The sequence below is a fragment of the Tauraco erythrolophus genome, chromosome 7 (genome assembly GCF_009769465.1).
Source record: "Tauraco erythrolophus isolate bTauEry1 chromosome 7, bTauEry1.pri, whole genome shotgun sequence".
Lineage (NCBI taxonomy): Eukaryota > Metazoa > Chordata > Aves > Musophagiformes > Musophagidae > Tauraco > Tauraco erythrolophus.
Window position 1 is genome coordinate 20932024 of NC_141471.1, and position 24432 is coordinate 20956455.

Genomic DNA, 24432 nt, shown 5'->3' on the forward strand with positions numbered 1-24432 from the left:
TCCAAAGTTCTCCTAGTGGTATTCTCTTTTTTATTTATTTTTTTTTTTTAAATCATGAGATAAAGTGGGTGCTTGGATTCACTGTTTCATTAAAACACACACACAAACACAGAAAATTTCAATTTTTACTATTTACTAGGTGATACTTGTAATTCACTTTGGAAACCTGGATTGGAACAGCTCTATAAAGAAAATCATGTCAACAGAGAATCTAGGTAGTAAGGTTAGTATCTTATAGTGTGTGGGGTTTTTTTAACTATGCTGGTCTCAACTGGATATCTACCAGTATCAGCAATATTTCACTGCCTTAGGCTTCTTCTTTATTATCCTTGTTTAGAAGACTTGCCCGGTAATGAGAATGTGAGTGCAGGAAGAATGAGGCTGACGTTAATGGTACATTTTCAAATGGCCAGAAGTTATAGGAAGGAAAAACTGTGCATGTGAGAAAAGCAAAGGCTAACTTTGATTTTTGACTAGCCCAGACTTTGTGGTTATGTTTGGGAATTTGACAGGCAGATTCAATGTTTATATGTTAAGCAGTTTGAGGTGTTGCCCTTATTTTCAATTACACATATACTACTTCATGATAATTAACAATTTTGGTGTTTGGGGTTCTTTTGGAAGTGCAGCAGTTGCTTGAGGTTTCCATCACAGATCTACATTTTATGAATTCATGGAAACTTCTCAGATTTTTTGGTTTTGCCCCCTACCCCATGTTATTACCTGCCAATTTGGACTTTTGGAAAACAGAACCGAAAATTTAGTTTAGTATGGACCAGTTTAGTTTTGTTTAGAAGGGTGCTGAGTGTTTTCCAAGTTGCCCATTGAGGGTCCTGAATGCATATTGTTTCTGATTCTTCCAGGCATATTCTGGTGGGATAGTGGATTTTTAGTTTTTCTTTTTTTCCTCCTTCATGGCCAAAATTCACAGCTGCCTTGAGCCATGTCAAATATCTGCTAGGTTGTAGGCTAGATACCACTCTCTAATTTTGTTCTCTACCAAAGAGAACTTGTATATTGAAACCAAATCTCTTTAGTTTTGGTATTAGGCTTAGCAGAATTTTATCATCTTTGGACATCTTGTCCATTTGGAGAAGGGTGCTGAATTTTTCCTTTGGGTTTTAATGTACTGGTAGAACTGACTTGTTGAGTCATACTTAATATAGAAGAAATACTTGAATATCAGTGGCAGAGATACTTGCTCTGTAATTGTGCAGTACGTGTGTGTGTTTTTCGAGTGCAGAGTACCTCCTGCATTCTAGTTAACAGATCAGAATATCTGGGCTGTTTTAGGGAATAACTGATTACTGGTACAGTAAGATAGCATTGCCAGTGAAATAACTTAGTTGCATTTTATGTGGAAGGAAGAATGTTATTTAAACATTAGCTGTGATGTTGAAATAATTCTGATGGACACAGCTGAAACTGTATTACAAAGGAAGATAAGGGACAACAAAGCAAAAACTGATTTTGGATAAGCTGTTTAAGGTGAATGAAGGTAGGAGAAACAGGTTGCCAGCAATAGACCAAGGTGAAAAAAAAAAAATCCTAATCCAAAACTTATTGCAATAGAGATCTGACGTTATGATAAAATGTGCCAAGAAGCAAGACAGAAAAGCTGGACAAAGAGCAGAAGAGGACAGCACTGCAAAGGAGTCAGTCAGCAGGATTAGCAGCATAGTAATCTCTTGTTCATTATGACACAGTCTTTGAGATTGAGGATGGGTTAGTGTGTGGAATATTTTTTTTTTAATACTGTATATTAATGTTTTCAAAATACCTGTAGCATGTTATACTAAAGTGGATTAAAGAAGAGTATACAGCCCGTATGTAACAGCCCAGTGCTGGTAAATATTTGACACTTGCTTAGTCTGCTTAGTATTTCATGAGACAAAAAACAACCTTGCAAGGAAAAACACTCCGTACTAATAAAGACTAATCATGTGCTTTAATGTGTCTGCATGCCTTTGGGCTTATCTCCTCTAGCAAATGTAACAGCATGGCCAAAGATTTTAATGTATCCAGTAATTATGAAAAAAGTTGCCACCTGCAGCCTGTTGAGGACTTACTACCCTATGCATTTGTGTCCTGGTTTTGGCTGGGATAGAGTTAGTTTTCTTCTTAGTAGCTAGAATAGTGCTGTAATTTGGATTTAGTACGGGATTTGGTAGGAGAAGAATGCTGATAGCGTACTGATGTTTACAGTTGTTGCTAAGATGTCAAGGACTTTTCCACTTCCCATGTTCTGCCAGTGTGCAGGTGCACAAGAAGCTGGGAGAGAGCAAAGCTGGAGCAAAGGACCCACAACTCTTATCTTCAGATTTGAGCTTAGATTTAGGATTGAGGCCCAAATTGGCCAATGGAATATTCCATATCATACGGCATCATGCTAAGTGTATAGACAAGGGTCGGCCAGGAAGCTGGGGCTCTTCGAAACTCCCTTCAGTGCTCTGGCTCTTCCAGGATTCCTGTTTAGGGACTTCTCTGTTTTGGGATCGCTACCCAGGATGGACAGTGGTTAGCAGGTGGTAAGCAACTGCACTGTGCATTGCTTGTTTGTTTATATTATTATCTTTTTTATTATTATTTTTTATCATTATTACTTTTATTTCAGTTATTTAATTGTTCTTATCTCAACCCATGACTCTTCTGCCCTTTTCCCCTTTAATTCTCTTCTCCATCCCTAGAGACTGTGGGATGGTGAGCGAGCAGCTGCGTGGTGTTTAGTTGCCAGACAGGTTAAACCATGACAACTTATTTACTGAAGTTCAATATGAAAGTTAGAATTTTTTTTTTCTGGAAGAATTCACTGACCTATGTACTGTAGAAGATTTGCAATTTCATGTTGTCTGTCAAATGGAAATACTTTTTCAAACTGCATCTAAAAATCCAAATAAAGTGGTGTTTTGAGAGAGAATTAAACAAGAAACATTTATTCCTTTTCTTTGGGAATTTTTCTCCACATTAATGTGTCACAGGCCAAACCTAATTACCTATTTGACCTGTAGTTTATTTGATCTGCATGCCTGAGTGTCCTACAATCAAATTTACTGAAGAGCTTCTCACTTTTTTTCTGCTTTAAAACAATTGCCTTGAAGCAGCTAACAATTAAAAAATAAATGAGTTAACACTTTCTGCTAAGTGCTACCATTTAAGTTGTAATATGCAATTAAAAACTACATTTTAATTTCTGTTCAATTACATTGACTTAAATAGTAATTTTAGTGTTATATTTATGAACCATTTAATTGTGACATTTTTACTCTGGCTTGCGTGATGGAAAAGTAGATTTGATTTTGAGAATGCAGCAGGAAATAACCTTTTTCCCCCCATGGTTTTCTGTAATGACAAACAGAAAAAGACAAAATTAGCTGGGCTTTGTGTAAATACGACAGAACAATTTAATTTCAAAAGCCATAAAAATATGTCGTCATTTGAATTATTTGTCATGTTTTTGAAAACTATCGGCTTCATAGGAAGAATATTCAGATGGCTTTACGGTAATGTAGGTAGGTATTTGAAACATTCTTGCATTTATTTGGCAGTTCTGTGATTGTGTACTGTTAAGTGGTATGCATTTACTTATTGACTTTAACCCCATTCTCAAAGAATGCAAGGGTAATGTCAGTTTTAATTGACTGAAAGAAAGTAGTCTGAGAGAAACATCATCAGATTCATCAAATATAAGTTACATCTTTCCTGGTCAAGGAAAACTGAACTAGAAATGATTCTTCAAAACACCTTTCATTAAAGAAAGCCAAGGTAGGAAGTTCATTAGTTAATTTAGGCTTCTGATACTATTTGAGGACTGTGTAGGGAGTAATTATTCTCTAACTTTAAATGAGGACATTTACGCTCTAATAACTTTGTTCTTGGTTTTGCGTCCTTTTCATATATGCTAATTTTATCTGTGTTTTACGGAATTGTCATTTTTATCTGTCATCTCTTTGAACCTTTGTTATCATGAAAGGGCTTTCAGTATTTCAGTGAAGGCAACCAATACATCCTGCTGTTTAAAAGAGGTGACAATAACATCTTTATAATGTTGACATCCATGGAAGACCTTCCTTTTTTATGAGCTAGTCAAAAAAAGAAAAAATGTGAATAAGCTTTTCAGAAGAGCCTAAATCACTGAGAGATTAACATTTAGAAGTCAATAACTTCTACCTAAAATTATCATTTGTTAGTGTAGGAAATCTAACCAATTTGTTTTCTTATACCCAAGAGAGAACAATTTTTTGTAATTTGTTTCTTGTGAGGTTAGATTCGCAGACTACTGTATTACTAGCAGAGTTTTACTTTAAATCTGATATTTGTGCTGTTGTAACCAACAGCAGCAATCATAGAACCTGGTAATCTTCTACTCTTGCAATTTTGAGGGGAGATCATCAAATAATTATTCTCCAAAACTTCTAAATACAAACCAGGATGTTGTAATTTGTTACTTGGTAATTCTTTGATGGGTTTACTGTGGCTGCCTGCCAGGTGCTCATCCAACCACTCTCTCACTCCCTTTCCTGAACAGGACTGGAGGAGAAAATAAGATGAAAAAGCTCATAGACAAGATAAAGGCATGGAGATCAGGTAATCAATTACTGTCACAGACAAAACAGACTTGACTTGGGGAAAGTTAGTTTATTGCCATTAAAAATAGAGTTGAATGGTGAGAAACAAAGACAAAACCTAAAACACCTCTCTCCCACTGCCCTTGAAGTTGAAGGCTTGAGTTCACTCTTTCTTTCCCAGTTCCTCTACCTGCTCTCAGTGATACAGAGGATAGAGAATGAGGGGTTTGGTCAGTCTGTAGCACTTCGTCACTGCCGCTCCTTCCTTCTCACACTTTTCTCTGCTCTAGCATGGGACCTCCACAGGCTGCAGTCCTTCAGGATTAACATGCTCCAGTGTGGGTCCTCCATGGGTCATGGTTCCTTCAGGGCATATCCACCTGCTCCAGTGTAGGGTCCTCCACAGGCTGCAGCGTGGATAGCTGCTCCAGCATGATCTCCTGCACCAGCTGCCAGGGAATCTCTGCTTTGGTGCCTGGAGCACCTCCTTCCACTCCTTCGCTCACCTTGGTGTCTGCAGAGCTGTTTCTCACTCCTTACACTATTGTGCAGCATTCTGCCCTTTCTTAAATATGTTTCCCCGGAGGTGCCACCAACTTGGCTGACAGGCTCAGCTGTCTCCTGCAGAGGGTCTGTTGGAGCTGGCCGTGTCTAACATAGGACAGCTCCTCACCTCCTTCCAGAGAGGCTGCTCCAGCTACCAAAGTCTTGCCACAGACACCTGATTAAAAATTCTCACTTTTCCTGTCACATTTCTAAAGATTTTTACAATAAAATACTGAAGCGTTTTCATTCTTGTTGCCTCCTCTGTTTTTCCAGGTGATGTAGCTTTAACCAGATGATCATTCGTATTAATGACAAGTCATTAACAAGTCATTATTTTAGAGCAATTTCAGCTCTATTGACAAGAAAAGTAACTTAGAGATATTTTTGAGGTGTTCTTGTTCTGCAAAACCTGAAAATTACTGCTCAGCATTGCTTTCCCCTACAGATTCTTTCTGAAGAACTGGAGCACTTTCAAAGAAAGTATTAAAACCCACTCTTGGCTCTGAATTCTTGAAGTAGGAATAAATAATAAGTAAGGAGAGAAAAGATCAGCTCTGAACAGTTTTTGTAATTTGGGGATTTACATGAAAAAAGGTGGAAAATAGACATAAAGAAAATCTGTAGAAATTACTCAAGAGTGATGTCTACTGATACTTGGAGAGTGACCTTTTAACTTACCAGGTGCCTTCATGGGAGAAAATACTTGTTATTAAAGGGTGGCTCAGTCTTGGAGGAAGACACAGAAGGTCCAGTGGCTAGAAGTGAAAGCCAGAGACATTAGAATGAACGTAATATAATAGCAATCATCTTGTGAGTACGTAGCTCATCCAGTGCTTCATTTTTGTCACCTTGCCACCAAAGGTTTGCCACCTTTTCTGACAGATGACTGGTTACTACTTTTTCAAGTATCTGCAACTTTTGAATATAGTCATAACTTTAAAAAATTGTCTGTCTTCTTCATGTAGCTGGTTCTTAACTTGATTTATATTTACTTCTCATCCTCCTCCCCCACTTTTTGTCTGTCTGTTAGAGCACAAATTTTTCAGTCTTAAGGTATGGCTTCTTATAAGTTTAAGAGTAGCCTGGCCGCACCGCATAATACTGCCAAAGGTGGCAGTGGGAGAGTCTATTATTCACTCAGGCTTCCTGCTGAGGTTAAGTAAGCAATATATATATAGGTACGTATAGATTCACAGCTTAGGAATGAGGAAGCTGAATAATAATTCCTTCCTGATCTGCATTAGCTGTGAAATGTACTTGTAAATAAAGATTTTAGTTGATATTTCTGAATAGATGGCAACTATTTTTGCTTTCCCAAAAACATTGTGGAGCTGTTATGTTGGTATTGTACAGTTATGGACATATTTGCATATTGGTTTCTAATATGCATAAGCTAGCAAAGTAAACTTAGATTTTTATTATGGTTTTAACGTTTAAAAATGATCAGTTGGCATGCAGTTAGGTTGGATTAATGGACTGCTTGAAGTTTTTAAAATAAAAAAGTCAAAATTGTGAATAATCAATATGGTGGGCAGTGGAAGAACTCTAATATACCCATTTAACTGGAATTAAGTTATTCTTGTCTCAGACTAAAAAGTGATGATAGCTGCATAATTGGGGGGAAAAAAGCTTCAGAAAGGGAAAGGCTTATGCAAAAGAGCATAAGATTTGCAAGTCAAATGGAAATCCAAAATACAGTAAGCCAAAGAACAAAAAATTACTACTTTTTTCACAGAAAATATGTGAGGAACGCTGCCAAGGATTTTGTTGAAGTAGTGGATGATCAAAATATAAAGCAGTTTCAAGAAGATGCTCTGGCTAAAAGTCCTTTTCACCCATGTTTACTACAAAAGAGTTTTTAGGAAGTTTTTGACATCGTGTATTGAAGGCAAGCGGGGAGGGAATGTTTTAGATTGAAGCATTCATCTGAAGTTGATAAATAAGAAATTGCTTGGAACAATGGTCTTTGCCATTAGCTGACCTAAAAAGAACTCTAATACTAAATCCATTTAATACTGCTGTTAATACTTCAGCAATTACTTAAATGAGCCTTGAAATGAGAGACGGAAATAGGATAACAATTTTTGAGCTTCATTGAGGATTATAGGAAGTACAGACTGGTTAGCATGAATTCCATTCTGGGTAATTTTTTGAAATTATGAAATGAATGATATTATTAGATGCGCCAATTTTAAAATAATAGTAAAAAGTCAGTGTGAATTTAAAGAAAATTTATGCCTTATTATTAGAGCTTTACAGTGTACTTGGATTTTAGCAAGCTTTTGACAGGTCTGTCAGCAAGACTTCTTATAGAGACAAAGTAATGATAAGATGTAAGGGACAATCTTTAGAGTAATGCTTAGTTAAAGAACAGGAAACGTACATTTTTATTATTGCAAAATGTCACTAGAAGAGCTTCATATATATCTGCAAGGATCTGTGCAGCACTGCAGATGGTCTACAGTGTGGTGAATTGCAAGAGGTGACTCAGAATTATTCAGGGCACCACTAATTGAAATGTCTGTGAAATCCCCATTCTGAAACAGACAAGGTCTAGAAAAATCTCTTCTGAGGAGTTCTATATTTTTCTACCAACTGTCCTAATGCAGAAAAATTGTCTTTAACTGTGTGTTTAGAAATTAAAGAAGCCACACTGATTACTGATAGTGTTTTGGTTTGTTTTGGTTTTTTCCTTTCCTGCTCCTGTATTATATATAGTGCTGTAGACCAGGGAAGAAACATACTAGACAGAGAAATGAAAAGGCAGCAGGCTATGGTGAGAAGTCAGAAACTGAATGTGTGTAGAAAGCCAGCTTATAATGTTGACTAAGAACAAAAATGGGATGTGGAGAGCAGGCAACTTAATCATTAGCTTTATAACAGAAGCGGATTCAACTTCATGCTTAGGAAATCCCTAATTCAGGTTGGGGACAGCTGTGAGGGGAAGAATCTCTCTGTCCTAGAACATTTGCTGGTGCACACGGTAGAAGACCTGATACTGAGCCCGATGAAGCTTCATGCTTCTTAGGTTCTTACTCTTCTCTAAGAGCTGTTGTCTACTTTTACGTTACATACATTGTTTAATATTTTAATGCTTAAGGCATTCTTGTATGAGGAATAGTATAAACAAAAATGTTTATAGTTACGTTATTATCTTGACAAACTTATAAGTGAAGTTAGTTGTATCTTCATATTTACATGTAGTTGCTTTGAAAAATTCTAAAATTAATCTCTAATGTTCTTTTAGACCTGTGTAATATATTGTTTTAAGATGAAATTATTTAAGTTACTGGGATAAAATGATATGCAACAAAGAGTTCAGAGAAAATTTAAGGATTAAATAATTCAATTAACTGTTTATTTTCCTGGGTGCCTGAGGACTAAAATGGCAAATGTGTCATTCTATTTATTTATTAAGTTCTCAGTGGAATTCAGGGACCTTTACAGGCCTGTACATCTGACATCTCTTTAGGGAAAACCATCAAAAACTGAAATAAGGGATAAAATTAGTGAGCACCAGGTAAATATGGCCTGCATGGAGTCCTGAACATTGCTTCTATAAAGGGAAGTCCTCCTGATCTTAGGAGTTATCAGTGTTGATCCATTGAAAACATCAGCTCAGTATCATTCAAAAAACAATGTGAATTTTAGAAAATGTTATGAACCGAATAGAAAGCAAAACAGAAGAATCTTTATTGCACTGTATAAACTTATGATTAATGCTGCTGTGTGCAATTTGGCACCTCATTTCAGAGGCTAGTTATCATGGAATTGGTTTAGAAAAAGGCATCGTGGGCAGTGTTATTCATAAAATGGCTTTTACATGAGAAACCAGCTGACTAGACTGGGACTCTTCAGTCAGGAAGAGGCAACTTAGAGGGGAATACTGCAGAGAGAAATCTTGAACAAAGTTTTAAGTGACATGGAAGTCAGTAAACATGGACTATGTGCTGGTTCTTCACTCAAAGCCAAGAGCTAGGTGTCATCAAAGCAAGAAGGAGCCAGGTTCAAAACAGACAAAATAAGGTGGTTCCTTGTATAATGGGTAGCAGATGTGTGCAACTCCTCATGAAGATGATGTTGCAAATCCAGAAAGTTTACATAGTTTCAGAGGAGACTGTAAAAAACATTTAAAGAGAGATTTCATTAAGGGTTACTAAATAGATAAAATATCTCAGCTTAGAGAAATTCCTTGAGCTGAAAATAATTGGAGTTAGGGATAATATGTGAGGAAATGCAAGTAACCCATATGCTTGCCTTCCTCTTACTCTCAGTATCTGCATATGGCTCCTGTTTTTTTCACAGCAGAGTGGGACTGGAAAGGATGAATGATACAGTCCTCCTTGTTACCACAAAGTATGTAGTAAAGTTTGCTGCAGCTGCACTCCCTAAGCACAAATGATGAGCTTAGTGGGCTACCTTGACCATTGGTTTTGTTGGCTCAATTAATAAAAATTGTACTGATGGAAAAAAATGGGATTTGAGTAATGGCTTTGAAGGAACAAAGGGTTACCTGAACATATTGTGGCTTTGCATATGAGTTCAGATCCTTAATACCCTTTAGTGGATCTTTAGAGCTTCACAGGAGATCTTTAGAACTGTAGCAGATCCTTGGTGTTCAGCCAGGGCTGAATCACAATGCCAGATGTGTATTAGACTTGACTGACTTCAACTTCTTGGAAGTAAAGCATGAAATTGTAAGGATATGGGAGAATAGTGGAAGAAAAACAAGACATTACAGGCAAGAAATTTAATCAGGAATACTTCTACATTCTGTTCTTACAGTTACTAGATAGAAACACCGCTGCCTTCTAGGTTAAACATATCCTGAGTTGCAAAACTGTCTGGGATTTTACTAGGACCTTTGTTCTATAAACATTTGAACAGGTATTTTTAAATAAGTGCTGCCTCATAGTCTATTTGCAAGATCATGGACTAGACATGCTCAAATCAGTGAAGCACCAAAATTAGATGAGGCATAGCACAAAGTCCTAACCAGATTGAAACATTATCCAAACTTCATACAACAGTGATTTTAATTCAGTCTACAGTATATTGATGACAGGAAGAAACAGTCTAAAGCTAATATTTAATCTAAAAAGATCCAATTATCTCATATTGTCAAGTCAATAAAAAAAACTTTTAAAGTTTCTTTATGAAGTCTCCAATACTAGCCACTTCCCAATTTTGTCAATAAAAGGGTGTAGTTTTATACTTATTAATGCTAACAGGTCTAAACAAGTCAGAGTGTTTTCCTGAAAAGAAATGCTTTGTTGTCTAAAAGTTTGCTTTTAATGTGATTGAAAATAGAGTTGCTCGTATTTTAAAAAAAATCCTAATAGTGTAAAACTGTCATACTGGAAGAGGTGGTAGGGAATTGCTAAGTGCAGATACACATGTAAGAGTGATGATAAACAATAAAGCACATTCATATTTCTTTTCTAGAGAAGGTGCATAGTGGTTTGGGTGAACTAATCCTTCAATATTGCCAGCTATGCATGATAAACCATGTTAAAGGATTATTGTTTATGGGAATGCTATGAATTTTTTATATCTATGCTTGTAGTTTATTTTGATTTTAAAGACTGTAGACCATAACTCTGTACTTTTAATTTTGTATTCAGTATGGGGAGTTAATCCCAGAACGGGGCTTTTTTGATGCAAAATCTGAATGCTTGTGTAGTAACAACAGCTGTCCCCTCACCATGTGGTGTCTTCCATTGCTTTACTATAGAGATGAATTTTGGCCCAGTGTTTCAGTAATATTGGACACACATGGTTTTAGGTGACAAAGCAGTATGTTTGTGCATTCATTTGACTCTTGCAGTTACAGTTGGCTGCAGATTAGAACAGGGAGAATACATTCACACCATGACCACCCTCATAGCTGCTTGTAGTAGTTGGATCACAGTAGGCGCTGTTGCATCTAAAGACACAATTAACTGTTGCTGAGGAATTGCAAATTCACAAAAGCTCTTTACAGCTTTAGCGGTTGAGAGTGGATTTTCTAAAAGCTTTTTCAAAGATTTTCCAAATTTATGAATGTTTTAGGTCTTCGCATTCTAAAATTACTGTCAGATTGAAATAAAATTAACAAGGTGGTATTTTAATGTAGCTCATGAATTCTTGTGCTGTGAATTAACTAGATAATTAGCTACAGAACTACAGAATTATTGTAGTTTTGTCCATTATTTAAGAACATAACAATATGACTTCTGCAATATTTACAAATGGTTAGTAAAGTTTTGAGCACATAGGAAAATCAAAGCTTACCGAAATACTCTGAAAATAAAACTTAGCAGAAAGCTTCTGACGTGTGTATGTCACTGAAAAGATGGTCTTGATTTCCGTATGTAATTACTTAGATATGCTTTGGATATGGTAAGAAATTTACTTAAAATTTTTTTTTTACTTAAAATTTTTTTACTTTGCTGTGAATTTACTTAAAAAAAATCCCAAACCAACAATAAATACTCCCCCTAAAAAAAAAAAAGCACAACAAAAAAAACAACACTGCAAACAACACAAAGTTTTAATACAAATTAAATGGAAAATTACAGTAAACTGCATATTAAGGCTAATTTTGAGGAATGGAATTTGACTAATTTTTGAACAAAAGGCTTTTAACTAAAAATCTTAGAAGAATTCCTTATTTAAATTACAGTGATGACCCTTTTTAGAATTAGAATGTTAAATACCCCGAATCTTCCCTTCTAAAAAATCTGAGAAATATTTCAGCATAAAAAATATATATGGAGTATAATACAATAAATAAACATGCAGAGTATATTAATTTGTTTAATACAATGAAAGTAAGGAGTATTGTGTAATGTGGAGATTTTCTGAGTATTTATAATTTCTTCTGTAGGCCCGAGTGTAATTGCGTGGTAAGGCATGTAACGTATGTGCAGGATCTCTCCCACACAGGCGTGTTACTGAAGTGTCTCGCGTTGGAGTGGTCATAGATAATTCATTTTATACTTGTGTTAAAAACTATCCGAATATGAATGTGTGAGGCTTTCAGCATTGAATAAAGGATACATGGATCCAAACTAGGACGATTGATGAAATCCTTGCTACTATTGGCTATTATTTACTGTCTTTTAAGTGGCAGGTTGTATTTATGCCAATTTATCTGCTTCAGGGAACACTCTTGATAGCAGAACAAAGTGAATAAAAGTAGTTTGCTTTGCAAATGAATGCAAATGGTGGAGCCTTTCGGGAAGCCCTTTAACAGGAGCAATGCACTTTGATTATGAGTGAAGCTGCCATTTGGACATGGTGAAAAGAGCACGCTTGAACCATTGATTGGGGGAGACAGTAAAAAGTCAGGCAGGGCCCCGTTAAGCTGGCAGTGCGGCAAGCGGATGTCAGTGTGGTTAGAGCGCAGTGGGAGAATGACAGGCAGGATTAGTGTCAGGGAGAAGCTTTGCTGTAGTTGTGGAGATGGTCCCTGGGGTCACTCACCTCTGACTGTTGTTCTGTGCTGATGGCTCTGTAATGCAAACTGCTTGATATGTGCCTGTTCATTATCGGAAATGGTGATTAGAAGAGGTATGTCATAAAGAATTCCTTAAAAAATAAATAAAATGGCAAACTACCGACAGTAACAAAGATTCAGCTCTGCAGCCGGTGCCAAAGATGCTGCGGATGGATGCCAAAGATGGTTACTGCATCTTGCCTTCCCAGGCGAGCGAGATTTCCTGCCTTAAACTGCTCTAATTGCGTGTTCCTTGCTTTGCTCCCTTTTATTTGGCCGTTACAAAGACAGTTATTTTGAACAGGCTGTCTTACGCAGTTAGAGCAAAACATTTTATAGTGTTTGGTTATTGGGTGGCGGAAGCATCCGGTTTGGTTTTGTGGCACAACCGTGTTTTGTGGGGGAGGGGAGTGTTGTTTCATAGTCTTAATGTAACATGAGAATCAACAGATTTCATTCCTGAACCATTCCAGAATGATAAAACATAGCATGATTACAGTGAGGAAAAGCTAAAGTGACCGTTCTGTTTTATTGAGGATTCTTTTTTTAAGATGTAAAAATTTCTTTGTCTTTGCTGAAAAAATATTGCATGTGAGACTAAACAAATGTCTAAACTTTTGCATCTTAAACTGTGATTTAATCTTCAATAGTAATGTTGCTTTTTATCTTTACTGCATTTTATAGTGTTACATATATTGTATAGAAATTAAATGTGTCAGTGTACATAATATACAAAATTCATTTTTTGAGTGTTAAGGATTTTTAATATCTTAGTGTTGCTCTGTTGTTTTTAGGCGTTTTCAGCAACAGCACAGGGACATGGTAGCCAGATACTTGAAACTATTAAATTTTTCTTTTACACGATTTGATTAAATCGTTTGAAGATTTTTTTCAGTATATTACCTCACAAAAATACGTCCAGTATCCCAGTGTAATGAATGTTTTACAAATGTTTTACAGGCACCTGAATGGACAGAGGAGGACCTCGGCCAGCTGACAAGAAGTATGGTTAAGTTCCCAGGGGGGACCCCAGGTCGATGGGAAAAGATTGCTCACGAGTTGGGTCGATCAGTGGCAGATGTGAGTTCACTCGGATTTGCATTGTGTGGCGAGTGACAAACCAGAACAAGACAGCCAGTGTAGAAGGCAGACGTATATGGGGCCGACATTGTCTTTTGAGAGAGGCTACAATCCTTTTAAGACCTGGAAGTGAACCATTAACTAACTCTGCGAGAAGCAGATGTCAGCCAGTCTCTCCCTCCACAATTAACAGCTGTAGCTGATCAGCTGGATGGGGGATTCTGGTGCTTACAGACGTGAGCTACTGTAACCCAATCACAGAAAAACAATGCGCTTCGGGTTTTGAAGCAACCTCCTTTCACTGTGAGCGAATGTTTGTGTGACTTGGTTAAAGATTGTATTCCTGTTTCAAGCCAGTCCTTAAAAAAATGTAGATGAGCTAATGGTGTTTAGACAGGTGGTTTCCATTAATTAAACTGAAATATCTTTACAAACTTTAAAACGGATTATACATAAGATACTATTTCAGTCCCCTTTTCTTGATTATAGCCTGGTTAATAATGATACTGTGTAAAATGATTAATATTCTTGTTAATTCATATTTTATAGTATTGTACCAGATATCAAAGAAAGCTTGTACTTACGGTTTTTAAGTGTTATGATCTTAAAACCCTTAGGGGCTAGGCTGTAAAAGACCTTTCCTTTTCAAGCGATACATCACTAGAACATGATGTAGTGTCTGCTGAGGACCATTTGAAAGCCTTTTCAGCTGACCCTGTTTTATAGGCTCTGGAGGGGTTAATGAGAATAATGTTTAAATCTGTTGATGTACCTTTTGAGATTAGATGTTCTTTATTTATTGTATTTCAGGAATTATCTTAAATAATGGGGAAGAAAGCCTCTGGCTAGAGTGAAACCCAACCCATTATAGCCTTCTGGGCAATTTGCATACTACTTAAGTGGTTTTTTTCCCTGTTGATATAATCACAAAAAGATGTTTTTAGAAGTTATTTTTAAAGATTTAATACATCTATACAGTTTTGTTCCTCACCTATACTAGAAAATAAGCCTTTTTCATTCTTACCATTTTAGAACAACACATTATTTGCAAATAAGTGAATGTAAGCAAGAAGTTACTAACCTCCTATGCAAATGAAATTATTTTTTTATTTATTCTGTTTAGTATTGTTTATCATACTCCTGAAATATTCATACTACTGAAGTGGAGTAACTTTATTAAAAATATGCTACAGTTTGCTAAGCAGATATTAATAGCAAAAACATTTCACATGGCTAGGTAGTATGCAGTGTGCATGGGAAAGATCTTTTGAGATTGCTTTGGAAAATAAAAATTTACTTGTTACTGATGATACAGACATGTAGAATGCTTCCACGTATGCCCATCACAAAAGTAACACTATCTTAACACTGCTTTTTGAACCCATTTTCTGCTTGATTCCTTGAACCAGGCGTAAAAACATTCTTTATTAACAATCCTTTGCATAATATATTTGGCCACCATACTTGCACACCTCCAGTACTGGAAATAAAAACCAAAGCTCGTTTGCGTCTTCCTTTAGGTGAGAAGTCTTGAGCAATGTGCTCTTCAGTGAATTGAAAAGAGAAATGAAAGAAAGCGTATGTTCTAAGAGCTGTCATTTTCTTGTAGGAAAAAGGAATTTTCAGGGGTGTTTATGTGTAGAGAAAGGTCTGAGTGTAATCCTTTTACTTCCAATGACCTCTAACTATATGATTAATGTAAGTGTTCTCCACACAAGTTTTTGCCTCTCTAAAAATTTCCCACTGCTGATAATGCTAGGGCAACTTTCCTGACACAGATTACTTACTAGTGAGTTTCTGCTGCTTTTATCATTGGATTGCACAGAGTTACAGTGATTAGGTTTTAAATCAAAAGCTTCCTGGAAACTTCTCTGGATTTCAAACTGTTATTGCATCAGTATCAGAAATGTTGAAACTGGGAACTACTTCGAATATATTCATTCAGCTATTGAAAAAGATGTACAGCTTATCCTTTGTGTTTGTTGAATGTGACATAGAATAGCATCTAAATTTACAGCAAGGATTCTTGCTTTGCTTGGGCATCACCATAGTTGAATAAGAAATGTTACACTAAAGCTGCAGGAAAAAAAATCTGGTTTTGTTATACTTTGTGCACAGAAAAATAGGTGTTTGCATGTGCAGGCAGTGTTTGCTGCCCAAACAACCGTTGCCTTTTTCCACTGCGAGAGGTGCAGGGAGGTAAGTTTTGGGGTGTGAGGTGCTGTTTTGAAATAGTCTGTGTATTATCTGGCAAATAGACCTGGCACTAGATCTTAAAAAAGAAAAATATTCAAGGCAAATTTGAATTTGTTTTTCTGACATTTTCTGTGACACAGGAAATTGTTTTTTAAAACTTGAGACTACTTTCTGCTTGTTTCTTCTCCTGTAAAGTATCAAGAGCAGTAAGGCTTGGTTTTCCTTTCACAGTTGGAGAACTATAGCAGAAAGGATTGACAAGGTACAGTGTGCTTGTTTCTGTGTGATCTTAAGCATTCAAACCCTTTTTAATAGTGGGTTAGCTCAATAGGTGTTAATAAAAGCAGTTCAAAGTAATCTACTCCAAAATCATCTCTCCATCGTTGTTTCTGTCTCAAAACCTTCTTCCTCAGGAAAAAAAGGTTAGAAAAATATTTCAATGCTTTTTAAAGACTAAGCTGAAACCATTCATATACCCCAGAAGAACATCGTTTAAATTCCCTGCCTCTAACCACTCCAAAGAAATTCCATTTTAAATTGTCTTAAACGCCTTCCCTTTTTTAGGAAGTAAATTCCTACATGGAACTGTATTTTCCTTTCCACTGGCAATTTGTAACAGGATGAAGTGACTTGAGGAGAGTGTTGGCTTTTGTGAACTTTTCATCTTCATAGTGTTGTTTTAACTTAGTTTTGTGGGTTTATTTGTTTTGGAGCTTTTTTAATATATTTCTGAATTTTCCTCCTGGCATTATGTTAATGAGTTTTGGAACAGTATGAAGCAAAGTTTCTAATGCTTGGAGCTTTAATACTGCTTTTTCATATATAAAGAAGGCCCAAAAACTTTGTGTGTCTGACTCATTTCCAGAGAGATTTGTTCAGTTTGGAAAATTCTTCCTTGATTTTGCTAGAACATGACTTCAATACCCCAGAACCTGGTGAGCACGTGTAAATCTTACAAAGCTAAGAGGAACTGAAAGCATATTGGAAGATGAGTAGAATTCAGAAAGATCAGGACAAATTAGAAAAATAAGATGCAAAAAGAATAGGTTGAAATTAAAAAGACAATATATGCAAGGACACACAGCAAGATGACAACCAAGTTCACAAATAAAAGATGCCAAACAACTGGCTAGTGGTAGCTCTTAAAAAGCAGGAGAAACACAGAGATAATGAGTTAGGTAGAAGTCAACAAGTAGCGAGTTGTTATGAGAAAGGCAAGCATCTTACTGAGAATATCCAAACAGGAAGACAGTAAACCTGCGTCTATCATCCTTAGTTTGTGTGAAGCTTTCAGTATCACACCTAAACACATGATTCAATGTGAAAAGTCCAGATGAGAATAAAGAGAAAAATAGGTCTTTAAAGTGGGACCGACAAGGAAAGACTGTGAAGCAATTCTTGTTGTTTAACTGAAAGAAAATACGAGCTGAGGTTGTAATTATTCAGCTACGTAAAAGGAGAGGTGTAAAGAGGAATGGGCTTGTGCCATGCATCAGTTTTATAGGGCAAAAGATAATTATCCCAAATCTTATCACAGGCTGCAGAGTTAGACTTTGAGAGGCAAAGAATTATGATGGAGATGATAAAGCAGTGGAACAAGCTGCTGTGGAGTCTCCACACTTCCAGGCCTTTAAGAACAGGTTAGACAAACATCTGTGAGAAAGACATCAATGTAGTGATCCTGCCTGAGGTTAGGTCCTTCTCTTCATATGGTCTGTGATTAGACTAGCAAGTGCAAGCTATTTAGGAGGAAGGGGGGAGGAAACAAAACCTTCCCTGCAATTGGAAGCATGTGTGAACTCATTTTAAAAAATGTAAAATTAAAGCCAGATAGTCACCATAGTTGGTTAGTAATCACTGCATATACCTTAGCTTGACTCTTCTTTAATTCAGTAATTCCTAACAAAGTGTTCTTTCCAATGTGTTTTTTTTTTCTTTTCTACTAATATTCAAATTGGGGTTTTGTAGACACTTAAGTTTGTTAATTGTGTTAATTCCCAAATAGTGCACAAGTAGGGATTACTGTAACGCCCATTATATGGGTACATCTGCCAGATTCCCCGTCCAAACAGCTACATCCACATGATGTGAGGCACGCCACTGGGAAAGTGCCAGCCAGAATCCAGCAATAAACAGCTATGTCCATGCCGTAGTGCCCCTGTCCATGCCGTAGTGCCCCTGAGCTCATTCAGCTCTACTGTTCCTATCTACGCTGCAGTGCGATACCAGCATAAATATCTTTGCAACCCCTGTGCTGTTCAGCTTAGAGCCAGGTTAGGCTTGCAGCCCTGCTGCAGGCATACTGTGTGAAGGCTTAAAACTTTAACTTTTGTCGTGTTAAATATAGGGCATGCTTGTCTTGTCTCTCTTCAGGAAGACATCTTTTAACAGCCAATGAATAATCAACCCAAAATAGATGAGCTCATTTTATCAGTATGTTTAATTATTTAAATTGCTAATTGTCATTTTAATACATGCATATTGGGAATTTAGCAGTCTTTTCCCATCAAGATGATTTTCAACTGGCTTAGTATAATGAAATCTTATTGCTTTCACAACTGAAAGCTGCTACAGCTTTTTAAGTAATTTTTATTGCAATTGGCTGGTGTTATAAATTAGATTTTCAAGTATTTTGATTATGAAAGGGAAATGGAGTTCAGTTAACTCTAATCAGGGTTCCTGCCTGCTGACCTGGTTACCTGTAACACTGCTCTCTGTCGTCCTCTAAACATCTGTTCTTTGACCCATTTTCCTTGCTGAATTTGTTGCTCCAGGGTTAGTTCTCATTCCTGTCGTCCAGTACTTAAGGAAATAATTGACCTTTCAAAAAAAAAAAAAAAAAGAGTTTTGTTTGAATTTCCTAAGCACTGTGAACACCCTATAACGTAGTACAAATAATGAATGGAATGGAGTTTCAAGAGTAGTATTTCTGCAAAAGTTGTATTGTTTGATTTGACAAATGCTAAGCCTTATGAAGATTTATAATAATGATTGTCAGCTTTTGCTGAATTCAAAAATTGAGAAAAAGCACTTAGATGTGAAATTATAGAAGTATATTGTACTTGACAATAGCTACCCTTATAGATAAAAAGTTTAAAAAAAAATATTTGCTGAAAGGCATAAATTAATTTCAGTAACTACAAAGGACATTCAAATTGTAAAAATAACAGAGGAAGTGAAAGCTGTCTGGCATGCCAAACAGACTTTAATGTGATTATTAGGTACAGGTTTTTTAAATTAAAGGCAAAGAGATCTCAGATTTCATACTTGTGAAAGAATATCATTCACTTGTCTTACAGGACTTAAACTGATTCTGTTTGCTCCTGCAGTCACTAATCTTATGCATTTGTGTTGCAAAAACAGACTGATTGGGATTTGCTGCTTGTATAGAAAAACACTAAGGTAGACAGCAAAACAATAGACAGGTGGATATATTTGAGCAGACATTCTGAGTTGTCATGAAACCTGACAGCATAAGGTTTGGGGGAGCGCCTATTTTGTGATACCTCATGTATGTCCAAGCAGCAGTTTCAGCCTTTAAGCCTGACTGCCTGAGTTCACACTCATAGAACTGTATATGCCATTCTAAAGCGGAATTCTTATTTTTGACAAACGCAAGCCCCTTACCTTGCCAGCAAGAAAACATCTATATGAGAAATGGTCCATATGTAAAAGTTTATGAATTTATTATTTTTTTTCGCTTCTGGAGATTGCTTTCCTAAGTCTCTTTACGTTTCATTTTATATACTGCATCTTTGTTAACTCAGTCACTGTGCTCTCCAGTTGTGGATATTCTGAAACATTCAGCCTTAGCAGCTTCCATATATTTATGTAATCAATAGTTCTGCCAGTTGCTTACTGAAGTTTAAAGACCCAGCTCTGGATTGAGGGCCAAAAGAGGTGATGAATATCTAAGATGGGATTTAGATCGTTTGTAGGTCATGTAGATCCTCAATCTGAGAGTGAAATCTTCGAAACACCTGTCTAATCCCACAGATACACCAGAATATCTCTCTTTGATACTGGGAGGGGAGGAAAAGGTGGTTGCTGTTTACAAGTCCCTCATTGCACAAAGTTTTGTTCTGTGAAGTCCTACAGTTGCCCCTACAGTTTTGCAGAATTGGGCAGCACATCTTATACCCAAATGCAAAACGGATTGATTTCCTTCTCATAAAGCATGACCAGAACTTCTCACTTAAAGGAGAGAGTTTTTTACAAAAGACAGTGGGACACCAACTTTTAAGTCAAATAGTTGGTTTGTGGGATGGTCAAGCCAGCGCTGCTGCAATTTTTTAGGCTGGCTTGAATTAGTGTAATGTCCCACATACATCTTGGTGAGCTGTGTTTGAATTTTATTGCAGAATTCAAGTCTTCTGACTCTCAGGAAAGGTAATGCATTTTGCATCAATGTCAACGAGGTAAGATGTCCAGGCAGCTGTTGCAATGAGCATTTGAGCCAAACTTCTCTCTTACATGAGTGCCCATAGTATTGAGCTAAAGACTCTCAAACGTGGATTTTAACTGACAAAATAAAAAGACATAGTATGAAGTCTCCAGCATCATGACAATTCTAGTTGCTGAGTTCTTTCTCTTTCTGTGTCCTGAAAAAAGGAGTAATTTTTCTGCTGCTTTAAGTTTACTACTGGGACACTTAAACTGGAGAGAGGCCAGTGTTCTACATCTGGTGATTTAGGCCAAGTTTGCCTTTTTTGCAGGCCGCATCTTAAACTGCCTCGTATTTAAACTCAGAGTTGTTTTGGGGATTTCTGTTGAGGTAGCTACCTCTTCTCCATCTGCTGTGGCATGCTTCAGAAACACGCAGCTTCAAAGTCCGTAAGCATAAGAAAACTGTACTGTTGCTGGCTGCAACTGGTTGGTTTAAGCAAATTCAGTTGAATTCATAACATATTTCTTAGTTCTTTCAAGAATAAAAGCATGTTGTCCTTAAAATACTCATTTGCTATGTTAGCATTAAATTCAACGTGTAATTTACACAGTGGATAAAGCCTAGTTATGTTACGTACTTTTGGAAAATTCGGTAACAATCTACAAAGCAAACTGTTCTAAGACATGCCAAAACAAAGCTGCATCTTCTGATTTGAAATATTTGATTTCAGGAGATCTGTTAAATTCAAATTAGGATACTTGGAAAAGTGGAGAATGATTTGGCTTGATGCTTCAGTATTTGAAGTTTCACCAATCTGTTAAAACTGGAAGATGATTTTAGCAGCCCTTTTAGTGAATGTAAGGGAAAGCAGTTTATAAAGCAACAAATTTTGAGTCTGTCACATGAAAATAAAGGAATGGGTCATAATTGTTGTCTGACTTGGGTCAAACAGTTCTTGATACAATTGTGGTTGCTATGAAAAAGCTATTTGGAAGCTAGGAAAAAAGCTAGATTGGAAGAGCAACTCAGCGCAGGAGGTGGTATAAGGGGAGAACTTCAAATTTGTCAGTTTATTCTGTGCTGTTCTGGCAGGTTAGATCCGCAAAAACCTACTACTTTGGCAAAGCCAGGAAGGCATTAAAATCTGTCTGTGTCTGGCTTTCCTTTATGAGAAAATGTGATTATAACTCAAATTAGCCTCAAAGATTCAAGAAATTCCTCATTGCTGCATATTAGTCTCAAGTACTTACGGGCTGTCTCCACGTTATTTTTTTCCATAATTCTGCAGATCTTGGTGGTTTTGCATGACCTAACTAGACAGAGAGCATGCAGGAAGAAAACAACTGGGTGAACAGAACACTGCTATTGGGACAGCAAATTTCTGATAGCTGCTGCTGAGAAACCGTGGCAGCTTTAGTAAACATTCAGAGAACTTCTGCTCAGGAAGATGCTAAGAATAGTAAACAATTTTATCAGAACATCCAGTTTTCAGTAGCGCAATAGCATGTCATCCTTCTTTGCAGGAAAGTTGTCTACATTTGGGAAGCCAAGCAACATGGGTTATTTCTTCCTCTACAAAGCCCACATTGTTTTCTCAGACTGTTGTCAGAACCCAAGAGACTTGTACTTCTGTAATTATCTGGTGCAGTCCTAATCAAAATAGTATCCTATTCAAAGAAGGAAGGTAGATTGTTGCTCACAGAAGATTGCCAGGAGACAACAAAATGGCAAAAGGCTTCAAAGCCTCATTGGCGTGTGCCCTGCCAAGCCGGGCTGATCATGGTGCTGGAGGGGTCAGCCAAAGTGATGGGCTGGTGGTTGCTGCTGTGGAAATGGGGAATTGCTCTTCATCTTCTGCGAAAGGGCTGTTTCTCTCTGTTGGGCATCAATAGGATCGCTGTACCTGACTTTACAGGGTTTTCCCTCTAGATCTGTCCCAATTCTGTGCTTTTTGTATGCCAGCCTTCCCTGCAGGATGAAAAGTAGCCTCTCGTTGGTGTGGTAGCAAAATTTGCTTTTGCCTTTGCTACTGAGTCTTTTAAGCTGGCTCTGAATAATACTTTTTTTTTTCTTCTGTATATCTCTGAAGCCTCGATTGTCCCATCTGAAAGAGGTGGTAGATGTCCAAGGTAACAAGAGATCTAACATCTGGATGGTCATGATGAGGAATGTTTTTACAGCTAGGTGTCTTGTTGAGTAGCGACTAGTTTTGTGATCTGGACTAATTGTCAGCAGTACAGGAGAAAACCACCTCTGTCTGGCTTTCATTGCATAAAATTATCCCACTGCTCCCACTTTTATTTCAATAAAATCTTTTTGTAGCTGAAAAGCTATTGAAACTGAATTCAGAAGGGAGTTCTTGGAAGCAAACTGTTCCTGTGGCTTCTTTCTGTAGGTCCCATATTAAGATGGTGTGATTTCTACTTCAGCAATTTGATTGCTTGCATCCACCTTTTTTTTTTTTGTGGTCATCCTTCTCTGCCTAAGAAAATGTTCCACTGTGCATGTGATTACCTGACTTTGTGACTTCTGTTATCACTACTACAGATAGTGGACTACAGAGATGCCTAGGTTATTTGGGCATAGAAACAGCAACGTTTGAAGTTGATGCCTATAAAACAATGCAATGTGTCTGTTCAGCAGTACAGATACTTGCAGGAATATAAGATCTGCCCTCTTCTGTTTTAAATTAATTTCACAGTCTTGATCTTTGTTATTTAAGGTGTCCCCAGACCCTGGATTTTTTAAGGATTGGCTAATGCTCTGGTGAAAGCTGTTGTCAGTAACAGCAGGCTTTTAGCACAACTTTTCAGTCATGATAAAACTCGTAATTTAATATACATGAAAACTATAATTTTAAAGCATTATGCAGGAAAAATCATCAATAATAACTAGAAGAGTAATTCTACAACTGCTGCATACTTTGAATAACTATTTCCAAGTATGTTATCTGTTACCTAATGAAAAGGTAATAATATAAGCAAGTTATGATAAGAAATTGAGTAGACAAAGCAATGGAGCAACTTAGGTTGCATAACTGTGATTTTTTTTAAATCACCATTAAGAACTAGCTAGTATGTTGTTAACACTACTCACCACTGGAGAGGAAATCCAAATTGATATTAAGGATCTCAGAAAATATGGAGGAACTAGCAACAGAAGAGTGCAAATTTGAGTGGCAAGAGCCATGATTAAACTCAAACAGATCAAATTGAAATGCAGTTTCATATGTTCTGTAGGTTGGATTCCTAATAATCCTTAGTAGTTTAATACTGACATGTTCTGATTCTTGCCCTGTGTCAGCATCTTTAACAGCAATGACAGCTGAAGCTGATGGACAAATAAACCTTAGGTCTAAATAAACGATACCTGAGCTCTAAGTGAAAAGAGCTAGAGTAAACTTGAACTTTACATAGCACCTGGAAAAGGACTTGCAAAATCATCTGTATGAAGAAGAAAGAAAAAGAGAATAATGGACAAATAATCTTGCTGAAACCAGGACATCTTCTCATGTAACCTGTAAGTGATGATAGTAAAGCTGTGAGTAAGAAGCTTGAGGGGTTGTCAAACATGTCAGCTGAAGGTGCTTGTTCAGTTTTTGAAATTGTAGATTTTCAATATCTAAAACGTACACACAGTAGTTATTTCCAGCTTACCTGGTGAATGTTCAAATTGAAAGTCCATCAAAATATGGACAGATATTAGAATGCTTTCAAAAGAGAAAGTCCTGGACATATTGGATGTGATAAATGAAGTAACACTGCAAATGCTGCATCCGGGTTCACCGAGTTCCAATGGCTGAAGTTATCCAAAATAGTCACGGATAGCAAGACTGTTACTTCTGAACTTTTTGCATGTAGAGGGAAATGTGAAATGCCATTAGGATCTAGGAATAAACGCAAATCCTTCACTGTTATAGTGGAGATGGCTGGTTTATATTCTAATTCAATTAGATGTAATATGCAGCAAAATTTATATCTATTATAGGATACATACACTAACCTAATTTGGGAATGTCTGTCGTGTAAAGAAAACTTGAATCCAGCATATTGATTTGCACCACTTCCAATGCAGAGTTTGTGTTGTATGTGTAGTCTCAGTTCAAAAGATGAATTACAATTGCCAACCTCCGAAAACGGAGAGAACCGAACGTTGACATTGAGGTAGCAGCTCAGTAT

At 36.8% G+C, this 24432-nt stretch overlaps 1 protein-coding gene across 2 annotated transcripts in view; it reads left to right on the top strand.

Annotated features, from left to right (window-relative positions):
• The window catches only part of DNAJC1 (DnaJ heat shock protein family (Hsp40) member C1), a 115452-nt gene that overhangs the window by 85020 nt on the left and 6000 nt on the right, over nt 1-24432 (top strand). For both annotated transcript variants that reach the window (XR_015222262.1, XM_086614855.1), the window contains exon 9: nt 13552-13671. Coding sequence is in view for 1 of the 2 variants with exons in the window: in XM_086614855.1 (XP_086470981.1) it covers nt 13552-13671 (120 nt within the window). In the remaining variant the exon portion in view is untranslated. The remainder of the gene's footprint in view (nt 1-13551; nt 13672-24432) is intronic.